The 14,339-nt window shown below is 41.1% G+C and overlaps 1 protein-coding gene across 1 annotated transcript in view; it reads left to right on the plus strand.

Annotated features, from left to right (window-relative positions):
• Window positions 1-12,714, plus strand: part of PNLIPRP3 (pancreatic lipase related protein 3) — a 29,157-nt gene extending 16,443 nt beyond the window's left edge. The window contains exons 6-12 of the mRNA XM_016142484.2: window positions 1,174-1,293; window positions 1,378-1,500; window positions 4,725-4,843; window positions 7,274-7,406; window positions 9,568-9,679; window positions 12,006-12,173; window positions 12,450-12,714. Coding sequence (XP_015997970.2) covers window positions 1,174-1,293; window positions 1,378-1,500; window positions 4,725-4,843; window positions 7,274-7,406; window positions 9,568-9,679; window positions 12,006-12,173; window positions 12,450-12,513 — 839 coding nt within the window. The 3' untranslated portion in view covers window positions 12,514-12,714. The remainder of the gene's footprint in view (window positions 1-1,173; window positions 1,294-1,377; window positions 1,501-4,724; window positions 4,844-7,273; window positions 7,407-9,567; window positions 9,680-12,005; window positions 12,174-12,449) is intronic.
• The last annotated feature ends 1,625 nt before the right edge of the window (window positions 12,715-14,339 follow it).

A 14,339-nucleotide genomic window follows, 5' to 3' on the forward strand; every position in this document is an offset into this window, starting at 1 on the left:
TTAAAGGCTCTCCAAATGCCCAAAGAATTTATGTAATTTGGATGTTGCAATTTATATTCCTTCTAAGTGGTGAGTTTTTGAAAAATCATGTTCTGCGAGTAACAAAAGAACTGAACCTTCAAGAAAAATTTTAACTTTATAATAAAACTAGTTTAGAACAAAATTGATATGATAGATATTAAGACATGCATAAGTTTCTGTGTCCATAGTAATTACCTATTAACGGGCAGAGAGTTATCATAAATGACTATAGCATGGGGGTTACTCAGCAGGTTCCAGGATTTTTTTTTTTTTAATCTGTAGACAGCCTCAGTGTTTTCCCGAATTGAGAAGAGATTGCTCCCTCTGTGCCGACACACACAGGCACCCAAATCCACATGCACTAATGAACTCAGATCCCAAACGGTTAAGCTCTAGCTCCTAGCACGTAGTGCTTCGAAAATAACTGCCGAATGTGTGAGTGAGGGGCTCTGTGAATGGTCGTGACATTTTAGAGACCTCTGGATATCTTCCTTTTATTCTGCTAGACATTCGAACGGGAACCATGGGCTGAGAGTCTGGACTCCTGAGCTCTTAGTCCATCTGCCTCTAACATGTGGTGATCTTGTCAAGTCATTTCACTTGGCTGGGTGTCAGGCTTTCGTTTGTAAAAGAATGAAGTGGAACGAAGTGAGCTTTAGCTGAGGACTCAGATTCTGTCCTTTTAACTGTGCCACTTTGTAGATTCATCTTTACAAACTAAAAAGCTCTTTCGTGTTATTCGTATTTCTTTTTTTTTGCTTGCACAGGCTGCTTTCAAGGTCATCTCAATCGATAACCTTAATTGTTTATATAGTTAGACTATATAACTCCGATTTTTTCCAATTATGTATTCCATACATAAACCCTCGAATAGCCACTTTAATTTTTCCAACTTTGTTAGCTGTTTTGGCGTTGTCTGGACACCGCCTTGCTTGTGTGTAGGAATCCAAAGTTATACAGACTCTGCATTCATCTACTCGGTTTATGTATTCGTACTTTGTGCTGAGTGGTGTTTGACATGTATAAATCATATAGTTAATAGAAAAGAATACCTTGCCTTCACCATCTCTCCCCCAGAACATAAAAACACCATCAACACACTCTTTTAAGTAAAACAGGGCTTGGTTTAACAGGCATCACACTCTTCCCTAGGGTTGGACCCAGCTGGGCCCTACTTCCACAACACCCCACATGAAGTCAGGCTGGACCCCTCGGATGCCAACTTTGTCGACGTTATTCATACGAACGCACTTCGCTTCTTCTTCGAGTTCGGTAAGTTTGTGACGCAAACAGAAACTACACTGAAGCGAAGAGGAGAATTTTTAGAGAGAGTCATCCTGCTTTGATCTATTTCAGGTGCCGGAACGATTAACGCTTGTGGTCACCTTGACTTTTACCCAAATGGAGGGAAGCACATGCCAGGATGCAAAGACTTAATTACACCTTTACTTAAATTTGATTTCGACGCTTACAAGGAAGGTAAATACTTTCTAAAATAGGAAGGCTGCTGTTACACGTCCACTCAGCTCCCTCCTTGGGCAGGATCCACATTCTTTTGTATATAATATAACAAATACTATAAAATAATATAAAAATATGGTTTAGCCTGAAACACTGTCGCACGTAGGAAGCTCCCACCAGCTGTGAGATCTGCGAGGCCAGGCTCATGTCTTAGTTATCTTTGTATCCTCAGTGCCTAACAGAGTGTCTGGCATATTGTCTTCAATATAAACAAGAAGGATGGGTTCATTCATTCAACAAATATGTACTGAGTGCTTACCAGGTACTAGACATTCTAAGAATAGCAAATATAAGAATGAATACAAAAGACGAAAAAAAATCTCTTTCTGATGAAGCTAATATTCTCATATGCTAGAAAAACAATAATAGAGCAAGTGCTAAGGAGACAAAATTAAGCATGGGATGGGGATATGATGTGTTGAAGATGGTAAGGGCGAGGTGGGGGAAGGAGTTTTTTGAGAGCGGCCAAGGAGTCCCTACTGAAAGGATTACCTGAAGAGTTAGCCATGCGGATGCCTGGAGGAAAAGCATTCCAGGCTGAGGGCCGGGGTAGCAAATACAAAGGACCTGGGGCAGGAGCTTGCCTGGGAGGCTCATGGCAATGAGAAGCCTGTGGTGGCTGGAGTGAAAGGAGGAGAGTGGTAAGGCCTGAGGTTAGAGAAGGGACAGGGTCGGAGGGAGGTAATACAGGGCCCAGGGATGGTAGTAAAGACTTCAGCCTTTACTCCAGTGAGATGGGAGCTGTGGGAGGATTTGATTTACTTTATACTAATCACTCCGGACCACAAATTAAGTTACACACAAATTAAACAAATAGTATTTAACCTTTTATAGTGGTTTCCAATAATAATAATGTCTACAGAGCACTTAGCTATAAGGCACCAAAACAGTTATTATTTGGGAATCCCATTCCTCTCTATCTCTATATATCGTCATCGTGGAAATACTGAAATATATCATACATAAGATATAATAATACGATGTATGATGATGTGATAAATATATGGATGATTCTAAATATCTCACCACCTTATCCCCTGTGGTCAGAATATGTTAATCATATAACTATTCGATCTTCTATTTGGCTGATGTAGAGGGAAAATACACAGACAATAACATTGAGAGGAGCTAGAATTTCTTCTTCTTCACTAGAGATAAATTACGAAGTTTTAATATCTTTTCTGAAAGTGTAAATGTGACTAAAAGTATCTATTTGCAATGTCTACTTTAAAAAAAACTGGTGAATTTGTAGATACTCAAAATGGAAAGGAGATGGGACGCATTTGGCATGACCTGGCTGAGTATCTCTCCCTGGAGGGCATATCAGCCCTAGGCCTAGGCCAGCCCAGGACCAGGGTGTGTGGGGTCTGAGACCCAATTAGTATAGATAAGCAACATTCGCTTTTAAAAGGCCACGATAAAACTAATTTTTCTTATTATTTTCCATATTATTATTTAAAATTCTTTCTAGTAGGATAAAATATAGATTATAAGACTCCTTTGCATACCTATATTTAGTGTTATACACAGAGCATTCAAAATTCTGTAAAGAATTAATTCAAGTAAAACATGCATTTGTCATAAGTATTTTGAGGCATAAGATTTTCTACAACTTTATTGGGTTAAAAGCACAGTTATCAACCATGTTAAGTCTTTAGATGAATTTTAAATCTTCAAGATTTTCTATCTTATATTTATTACTAAGAAACCATTGCTTTCAAAGTTCATTGTCCTCTATATTCCAATGAACCATCTTGTCTAAATCGCAATTAATCGTGAACAGAAATCTGTATTTAAAAAGACCCGATGTAAGCAAAGTCTTCATTTAAAAAAAGGATGATGCTAATTATTGATCTCTGCTGACTGTGTTGCATTTGTGAAATTATGCTGTCTCAATTATTTATTGCATAACGAACCATAGTACTTAAAAGAACAATGGTTTTATGCCCAAGGTTCTGAGACTGGAGATTCAGGCAGAGTCCTGCTGAGTCTCCAGAGCTTTGCATGGTGTCCACTGAGGGATATCCTGCAATCGCATCCGGCCAGCGCCCTGGCTGGGCCGAGCTGAGCAGGAGGCCTTCTTCATCTGGGATCTTGGTACCTGTCACCCTCTTTAAGTGGTCCTCGATCCTTCAGGGCCTCTCTCCACAGCCAGCTAACCTGGATTCTTTAACACAGAGGCTGGGTTCCAAGAGAGCAAGCGCGGACCCGGGAAAGTCTCTTACGAGACCTTGCGACGCTTTCACAGTGTCAGTTCCGTCACATTCCGTTGGCCAGAGCAAGTCACAAGACTGGCCTGTAACCCAGGAGGGGGAAAACAGTAGGCTTCATCTCGAGAAGGGAGGGAGGAATGGTAACGTGATATTATTGCAAAAGGGTGAGGACCGAGAAAGGAGTGACTCATTGGAGGCCACCGTCAGAGAGTGATGATTTGCCACATGTACTGAAACCAAAATCTAGTTTCTCAAAGATCAGCCAAGCTGTGTAGGTCCTTGGAATAATAGTGTGTGCCACACTGTAAACATATTGCTATGTAAGGTTAAGAGAGCGCAAATGACTACGATGCTGTGATAAGTTCGGAATGCACAAATGTGTTTTGATCTCTCATATATTATTGCAATAATCTTTAACATTGATGTCAATAATGTAATGCCTGACAATGACAGATGAATTCGTCTTTCCCATTCTTTCTAACACCTCCCGCCCGTCACACCTTGAAACTCAGTTGAGGGTGTGCAGCGGTTAAAGCTGTTGGCTGTTTTGTGATTGAGTAGAAGGGAGTTGGGTCCTTGCTGCAGAAATGGAGAGACAGAGAATCGGTCTAAGGTGGAGAAGCTGCATGCACGGGGTCACTTAAAGCTCTCAATGCTTATGTCAGAGATCTGGGAAGCTCGCGGGATATTAATGTCAGAGCACAGGATCATCTACATTTGTGTTTGTTTATTTATCCTGCTTGAATGTCCCTTCAGATTTGCACAAAGAATTCTTGGATACAAAGAAAATGTTATGTGATATTGAGAAATATTGTACAATATCCAAGCCTACACACAGGTCTAACCATTTAGATCCAAGTCAAGATGCTGTCATTTGAAGTTATTTTTTTCTAAAAAAAAATAGTTCATGCTCTCTGTTATTAGCTAATCTGTTCATTGCTATGAGTTAACTGAAAATTCTTTTCACAGAGGTGTCTTCCTTCTTTGACTGCAACCATGCCCGAAGTCATCGCTTTTATATGGAAAGCATTCTCAGTCCTGATGCATTTATTGCTTATCCTTGTAGATCCTATGAATCTTTTAAAGCAGTAAGTAAAGCATTTTGCAGTGAAATTTAATGAGCAAGTCATTTTTTCTGAAGCATGATCAGCCAACTAAAAATTAGGGCTTTGTGTTTTGGGTTAAAAAAAATAATTACATCTGCCATTTTGGGATTTAGTAGAGTCTTTCTGCATCGAGTACTGAACAGTAGCTGAGGTTGCTAAAGGGCTTAAATAACTAAACAAACCATTTGTACTCTGGTCGTTTCAGCTCTTTTGAAGATTATATCCAGTTTTGCTTTTTTGGCCATTTGTTATGCAGTAATTAGATGCTACTGTGTAACAGGAATAAGTCCAGGGCAAAAATTTTTTCTGTGTGTATATATTTTAAATGTCATCTTCAAAGATGCCCCAAGAAAGCTGAACCAATCGATAGCTACAACCAAACATGTCGCTATTCACTTGGAACATTAAAATTATTTTATTAAAATTTAATTATTTATACAGAGTAGAACCGAAGCATAGACAGCTCGCAGGAGTTCCATACAGATCAATACGTGACAAAATACCAAATCTGATTTTACTCGAGTAATAAAGCACACAGTGCCAGATCTGAGCTAAACATATTTTTCATTTGGTTATCACTATGAAACGGGGAAAGAAAATCTATTTTGTAATGGGAAGTGGAAAGATTTTCCCTCTTGTGTTTAGAGACCACTGTTTTATCAGAGTAGAAAAACATCACAGGGCATCCAGCTGAAGTTTATTGTAAGCAGTAGCACTTTGTGACTAAGTGCAGTGTTGGGACAGGAATGAACATTTCCCTCCCGTTTCAGAGCACGGTGAGCGGATGCCCTCAGGCTGTCCTCTCAGTTTCCGGAGCCAGATTTCTTACTCACGATGTGCCCTGGGCACTTCCGTTCTCAGAAAGCCTGACAGACAAACATTGGCATTTCCCCCTAGAGCCTCCTTCTCTTCCACCTCCAGCTTCCACAAGCCCAGATGCTGCCCTACGTGGCGAAAGGGTCCTGGAGCTGACCAAACAGGTGGAGGCAGACCCTCAGAGTCATGGTGTAGTCAGAGATAATGGAGTTCAATCTGCCCGGTTGGAGAATCTTAGACTCCTGTGCCACATGGATGCAAGTTATGGGCACAAAACTAGAGAACCTCGAGTCCATCTTCTTGACATGTTTTATTGTACTTTCACTCAAATCGTCACAAAAATAAAACAATGACATGACATAATATAATGTAATGTAACATAATGTAACGTAATGTAGAATTAAAAAAATCAGGTGGGATTCTACCATCAAGCTGCCAGGGCACATTCTTGCTCCATCACTCACCCATCGGACAAATTGTTTAACTTCTCTACACTTGAGTTTCCACTGCTATAAAATAGGATTAATTGAGTTAAATCATATAAAGTACTTAGAACAGTGCCTGGCATGTGGTAAGCACTCAGTAACTATGAGCTGTTATTATTTTCCTTTATTAAAAAGGGAGTTTTAAGTGGGGGTGTTTTCCTATAGTCCTAGCCCAAATGTCCATGGTTTATAAATCTAAAAGTTCAAACACTGCTACCCAGATTCTTTAAAAAGTTAACATCTTGTTAGTTTTGCTTTAGATTTTAAAACATATAGATAAAATTAAAGAATTGAAGTAACTCGTATTCCCTCACTAAGTCAGAATTTGAAGTGAAACAGATATATATCAAATAAATGACATCATACCGTACATATCCTTCTGGATTTGCTTTTCTTATTAAGTTGTATCAATTTGAAATCTACATTGATTACATAGATCTATGTATTTATTTCGTAGGAATCAGCCACAGTTTATTTATTCATTCCCCCGCTAATGCGCCTTTTGGCTGTGTCCATTTTTTGTTATTGAAAGCAATCCCACAACAAACACCTCTGCATGTGTCCTCATGTACTTGGGTGGAAATTGCTTTATGGCATGTAACGAAAGTGAAATTGTCACAGCATACGTGCATTTCCGGGGGTTGCCAGATCGCTCTCTGCTATGTCTGTCAGTTTATGTCATCGAAAGCAAATATGAAGCCCCCACTCCAGTCTTCATCAGTACCTGGGTTTGCCAATCATTTTAATTTTTCAAGTCTGCTGACATTCCATGTTGTTTCCATTAGCACATCTCTGACAGCTAGTGAGGTTAAGCGTCTTTTTACACAGTTATTGACTATCTGAGCTGCTGCTTCTGTGCGTTGTCTGTTCAGATTGTTTGCCTATTTTACTAACAGGCCATTCTACTTTTTTTTCCTCCATTGTTTCGGTCTTATTTTGTTTCATTTTTGCAAACGGGCAGCGTGGCCCATCAGGCAACTTAGTCATTTTTAAACGCATACTCTTTGTTTAAATTCCAAAGATTTATTATAGTTGGATAATATAACATAAGTTTATTGAAGGGCAACATTTCTAATTACGTTTCTGATCGCCTCTTATTTTCTGTCACCAGGGAGATTGCTTCCATTGCCCCAAAGAAGGTTGCCCAACGATGGGTCATTTCGCTGATAGATTTCATCTCAAAAATAGGAAGCCTAATAGAGCGTATTATTTTTTAAACACCGGGGCTCTTTCCCCTTTTGCTCGTAAGTATTATAGCTAAGTTTTATTGTCGTGCTTTAAGGTACTCACTTTTTTTTAATTCAACAGTTTTTACTGAGGGTCTACTAAGTAAAGTGGGCATTGGGCCAGACTGAGGACGCAGTGAGGAAAAAGATGGTGAGTTTAAGCTAATGGGGAAGACGGCAAAAAAAAGAAAAAAAGTTATCAGTTTCAAGAAATCTTATGTTAGCAGACAGAGGAAGAACTTCTACAACCAGGTCAGGGAGGGGAGCATTCTGAGGGACCGTGATTTCTATGCTGCCTCCTCCGGAAGGAAGGGTCAGCAGGGGAAGGAAATGGGAGTTCGCGAAGCAGAAGGAACTGCCTGGAGGTAAGAAAGAGCCACAGCTGAAAGGAGAGCCCCCTGCTGGGATGATAGAGACCAGGAGGAGAGTGATATGACATAAGGCCTGAGAGAGTAATATGACATGGGGTCAAATGTGAAATTGTGCACTATGTGGGGAGTCTGGGCTTTGCCCTTGGGCTAATGAAAAGCCACCGAAGGATATTAAGATTATCAGATTGTTTTATTTTAGAACAATCATTCCGGTTGCTGCGTGGATGGAGGCAGAGTAACCTGTTAGAACAGGTGTTGCCTCACGCTACGTGAGGTAGTGAATGTGTTATCTTACTCCATTGTGCTAACCATTTTGCAATATATGTATGTCAGAGTATCACATTATACACTTGAAATTTGCACATCGTTGTTTGTAAATTAAGTCTCAATAAAGCTGGGAGGGGAAAAAACAAGTGATTGCAAAATCCAGGCATACGGGTAGAGAGAAGCGGAGAGAATACAGAGGTGAGGGGGCGGCAGCGAAAAGGAACTTGGTGAATGGATTTGAGGGATGCAGGAAGCAGAAGTCAAGGATGATTCTGGCTGGGTGGATGCTCTGCCATTTGCTGAGCGTGGTAACAGGAAGAGAGGCTGGTTTGGTATAAGTTGATGGGCTCAGTTTCAAACATGTCAGGTTTGGGATGCCTTTTGGACTTGCCCGCTAGGCAGTTAGAGGTATGGGTGTCAGCCTCTAGAGAAAGCTGTGGTCCACAGATAGAGATTTGAGAGTCACCTGTGTCTAGACAGTCATCAGAGCTGCGAAAGTCAATGATGTAATTGCCCAAGAAAACTGTGTCAAGTTGGGAAAAAAAGAGAGCAAAGAAAGAGGCCCCCGCCAAGAAGACTGAGGAATGGGCAGAGAGGGAGAAGGATAATCGGCGTGGGGAAGTTAAAGGAGCCAAAAAAAAAAAAAGAAAAGAAAGAGGATGAGGAAGGGAAGATGCATTCACTGCATCAAACATACTCGAAGGAGAGGAGACAGACTTCATGGGATGAAGCGCCCATTATCATCGGCGAGCTTAGGGAGACAGCGACTGTGGGAGCGGAATGGCCTAAGGGGGCAAAGAGTGCTCTTCAGCAATGATGAACCCATCGAATATTCTCTCTGGTAGGTTTTACCCCCTTTCAGATACCTTTCAAACAACTTTATGAAGAATTGCATTTTTTTTCCAACATGTTATTAAGCATGCAACAATTTCAGAATTTGGAATGAACAATCTGTTTAGCTCTACATTTTTTTTAAAGATACACTTGACCATTTACAAGGGAATTATCCTTTGTGTGTGTGTGTGTGGGGGGGGGGTGTTGTACAGGACTGGGCATTCCCAGCACATGCTCCTGCAGGAAAGGAAGCAGCAGTTCACTCCGCCTCTAAGGTCATTATAAAAGCACAGACCCTCCTGCCCAGTAGGTTCCAGGTTAGTTGTCCAACTATAGCAAATAAAAACCTGGCTACGGAAAGTAATACTGCCACAGGACACAGGGACGATGGACAGAAGAGACGCACAACTTCCATTTTAAAGAGTCATAAGAGTGCCTGGAAAATTGGAGAACTTTCTTTTAAAGATATCCTTAAACTGTTTACTTGTGGAAAATCAAAATGCGAATGTTTATATGTATTTTCAAATGTAGTTTTTCACTGAATTCACTCAAGCTAGCTCAAGTATTTTTTATGAACACGACAGCCTTGTTACACTTTAACCTTGAAAGTTGCATTCCCGTTAAAGAGCCCAGGCTCTCTCGCCTTTCACACATTTTTAACCCTTTATTTTCTTTCTCTCTCTCTCTCTTTTTTTCCCTGTTTCAAGGTTGGAGGCACAAACTGTCTGTCAAACTCGCCGGAAACAATGTCACTCAAGGGAGCATGTTTCTCCGTGTAGCTGGAAAGACCGGGAAGACAGGGGAGCTGGAGATGGCCAGGTAGGCAACAAGGGACCGGCAGGTAACACAGTGCTGGGCGCTCGTCGGACTGGCTCAGTGAGCCGCTCGGTCTTGCCTTTTCCCGTGATCATATAGACTATCATGTAGTATATGACTCTTGTTTTTACTTCATGTTTTCCAGATATAAAATAGAAATCATGATATAGATTTTCTCCACAGTTTAAGCTACGAACAGAAAACATTAGGTAACAACAACTTGAAAAGACAGACCTAGATAATACAGCAAGTGGAAAAAAAGTTAACAGAAGAGTAAACCAGATATATATTTATCTGGCTATCCTGTCCATGTAATATTATACAAATTTGGGCATGTATTTGTATGTGTATAGATTTCAAATTACTTACAAAATAAGACATTTATATCAATCGCCAGATTTCTAGTAAGCTACTTAACTCAGTGGTCCCCACAGACGGGGGACACATGTTAGAACAGTCAAAGGTAGAAATAATTCACTGGAGACATTTGCTGCATATCTGCGGCCGCGGTCACCTTTTACCTTGTTTACCTTGATCTTGTCTTTGATCAGCCTTAGCACTTTTATATTACATATTTCACTTTTATTGTTTAGTTCCGTAGTTCATTTTAGAATTAACATTACATGCACTAATTAGATATTACTCTTTGGCAAACTAATGGATGGATTAAAGGCTTCGCCTCTCTGATTTTCATCATCTTCAACTATTAGGCAGAGGCACGGAAAGCAGAGATTTCGCGGTTATTTTATCAGTTGGAATATTCATCAGATTAATCACTCTGCCTTGCCTTGGTGCAGCTGCCTGTAAATCTGGGTTCGGTGAAGGCACAGGCCCCAGCTCGCCTTTCTAGCTGTGTCTCCCACCAGAGGGCTTCGTTCATCTTCGGCTCAGCCAGGTCGTTCTGATGACTCCACCTAGCATGGAATAGATCCCACCCTTTCCTTCCTTCCTGTCTTCACCTGTGCCGTCCCTTTGTTCCAAATACCCTTCCCCGTCTTCGCGTATCTCATTTCCACCTGCTCTTTATACCTCCGAGAGCCCTTCAACACGGTCCTGTGCCTGTGGCCCTGAGGCCCACAGACACTGCCCAAGGCTGTGCGGTTTGTGCCCTGAGCAAAAGCACCTGGCCTGGGGCAGGTGGGGATGAATATACCGTTTCCGCCCTTCTTAAGGCCTGTGAGAATGTTTCGACATTTCTGTACTGCTAATGTCTAAAGAAGCTGTGAGTAGTGTTGTTATATAGCTAACCAATCCTCTTTTAACAATAATTAAGCATTTCAGGTTCACAGTAGATATCTCATCTGAATGTGAAGTCAGCTAAATAGCCTAATCCTGTTCTTCAGTCAAGCTGTAAGAGTCTGCCTTCATGTAGATCATATAGTAGCTATTTGAGCTTCTAACGATGCTGTTGTGGGGGGCTGCACTGCCGTGCACCGAGAGAAGGCAGCTCAGGAAGCGGCAGGGAGATTACCCCTAAGAACTTGGAAGAAAAGTTGTCTTCTGCTAATTAAATCAACTAATTCTACATGTAATGGAATAAGATAGGATCAAGGAATAGCAATATTCATTCATTCATTCAACCAACATTTAAATGCCTACTGTGTACCAGGAATTGTTCTAATGCCTAGGGATACAGACATGGGTCCTACTCTCAGAGAACTTATCTTCCAGTTAGTGGAGACAATAAATTAACAAAAGAATAAGGAAAGAGCAGGAATAAGGAAATCTCATCTGGTCCAATTTGGGCTTGGATAAAATATATTTTACGCCTCAAGGTAATCCATTTCTCTCTGCTCTCTTGCTTTGCTCACCAAAACATCTTTTGATCGCTAGTTCGGTTACCCAGTTCTTTTTATACAGATGAAAAGGGTATCAGGGGAAGACTAGGAGAGCATTCTGGTTAATAAAAAGGAAGCATTTCTTCATTGTAAACTGATAAACAAGCTTCTAGTTTATAAATCAGTTTTGGATGAATTAGTCCATCACTGACAATTTGATCATTTCCCAGTGTCTGTAAAATCTGATTTCTGATACTACAAAGCCAAGACCAGAATCTTTCATGATAGAGAACTCATCAAGAAAATGCCTCTCTTGGCGTCCCCTAAAAATCAACTGGTCAAGCTTCCCATTTACATCACCCTTCTCTCAAGCTTCGGAACCATGCTATTCTGAGATGCTGCCCAATGGGAATAGAAAGAATAAATCTCCTTACAAGCAAATGCCAGCAAATACAACTTTCTCTTCCACGGTATACACACAGATGCTGTCTTTCACTTTGGCAATGTGAATACCCAGTACAGATTACAGAGTCTCGATTTTTTGTTTACAGTGGAACACTGAAGCCAGGCATGACTTACACAAGATTAATTGATGCAGACGTTAGTGTTGGAAACATAACAAGTATTGAGTTCGTTTGGAAGGAGCATTCGTTTGGACATTCTCAGTATAAGTTGGGAGCAGAAATGGTGATAGATGTATCTGGAAAATATGGATATGAGTAAGTATTACTTTTTCCTTTGCATTTTCATAGTTTGAATTTTATAATGTTATTTAAAACTCACGTATAACTTAAAATTGGCAACTAGTATAAAAATTCGTACATCTTAAAATTTTGCAATTAAAGAAAAAGAGTATTATTTAAGAAATCAATTCTGTATTTCCAAAGGTGTTTACAAAATAATAATTGCTCATTCAATTAAAAGATCTACCTATGTCTTTTCTCTCCCTGGAATCATATTAATATCCTTTTTTTCCCCCTCTTTACATTTTTCAGATCAATCTTCTGTAGCCAGGACATTAAAGAACCTAATATTGCCCAGATCCTGAAACCATGCTAATCCCAGACACAGTCTTGATGGATTTTTTTTTTTTTTTTTTAAACAGGAGCAATGAAAAAAAAAATCTCCTAGTTGGTAATCAGCCCAGACTTCACTTTTGTAAATAAGGTAGAAAAGTACAGTTGTTTTTTTTTCCTACGTAGAACGTTTTTCTCATTGATAAACTTTTATATGTGCCTTAAAAATAATCTGACTCGTAGGACAGAGTGTAGTGCTGGAGTCTGGAAATCCAGGACGGAACCGGGCCATGCCGGAACCTCCCTGCGTGAGAGGAGGCGGTGCGGGCAGACGGCGGGGAAACGCACTGGGCAAAAGCGAGACTCTGGCTGAGCGAGGTTCCGTTTTGAGCATTTCCAGATGGAATAATCATTGTTCTAAAATGATTTGAAGAATATTTATTACGTTGCTGAAACTTTCGAAGACAAATTATGGCTACAGTTCATGATGTATAAATTATAACCCTGTGGGTTGATACCGCTATTAATAACGAACCGTGATGAGAGCGCGTTCGCATTTCCGAGGTTTTCCTTGGTCTTCAGGGTGTGCGTGAGACGAGAGGGATTGTGGGGCGTATCTACGGTGTGTGTCATTGAGCAGTGAGCCCTGAGCACCACCAGCCCCTTCTTCTAGAAGCTCCCCCCTTCCCCACAGTACTCTCTCCCTGGGCCTTGAAGGCCCCCTTGCAAATTTGTATTTAGCATCTCATTTTTAAAGCACTTAACTAACCCTTTGTGTTGCCAATAACAATATATTGTAATATTTAAATGTGTCAGGGTTTTTTTATTATTATTATTTTGCTTCTGTTTCTTCTAATTCGGTCGTCCTCGCCCAGTGAAAATGAAAGATGAATGTCGTTAATGCTCTGCTTTCATCAGTGTTCAGTGTTCAGTGTATAGCACCGTGCTATAAATACTGTTGAAACGAAATGACGACAGATGCTCTGCAGAGGGTTTCTGCGTTCTTCTTGGTGCCCCGCTGCCCGCTGAACCGTGAGAAGAGCTCTATGGGTGTACGTGAACTTGAGTTGTGGCAGAAAGCAGAGAACAAAGTGAGGTGACACATTTCCATTGTGCAGGTAGCAGATAGAAGACCAATGGGTGCACAAGGCTTGGTGGAAGGAGGAAAGGAGATGGGACGCATTTGGCATGACCTGGCTGAGTGGCCCTCCCTGGTGGGCATATCAGCCCTAGGCCTAGGCCAGCCCAGGACCAGGGTGGCTCTGGGCACCTCCTGTGTGTGGGGGGTCTGATTCCTTCTGGCTCAGCACCCCATAGCAACCTGGCAGTGGAGTTGGCACCATGGCTGGGGGAAGGTGGGGGTTTCTTAGTGTGAGAATGGCTGTCCTGAGCCTGCACCGCTCTGCTCAGCCCGTCTTCCTTTGGGCAAGGGCTCACTGACCAGGAGGAAGAGTTGCAAATCAGGATGTGGCATTAGGCTCTGTGAGTCCTGGCCAGTGTCCTGGCCCAGGAAGTCTCCTGGACAACACTTCCTATGCTTGAAAAGACAAAGAGAAGTCAGTTAATTTCTGGGAAACCTATTTTAATAAAATATAGACTTCCCGTCCCATAGTTCTTAATATCTGCCCCCTCTTTTGCATTGTAAGAATATTGCGAGGATGAAAAATAGTGCATGAGCCATCTAGGTGAAGACATTCTGAAAGTTCAAGAAGACATTATTTTCTGTGTGTATCGTAGCCCAGGAACGCTCTAAAAAATTATTCCATTTCTCTCTGAGTGCCTCGCATTTTCGTTTCGCAGTATTTTGGGCTGCAAATGTTCGGACAAGGACTATTGGGAAATTCTTCTGCTTCTTGAATGAACTGCCAT

The sequence above is a fragment of the Rousettus aegyptiacus genome, unplaced genomic scaffold, assembly GCF_014176215.1.
Source record: "Rousettus aegyptiacus isolate mRouAeg1 unplaced genomic scaffold, mRouAeg1.p scaffold_m13_p_6, whole genome shotgun sequence".
In the NCBI taxonomy this organism is placed as follows: domain Eukaryota; kingdom Metazoa; phylum Chordata; class Mammalia; order Chiroptera; family Pteropodidae; genus Rousettus; species Rousettus aegyptiacus.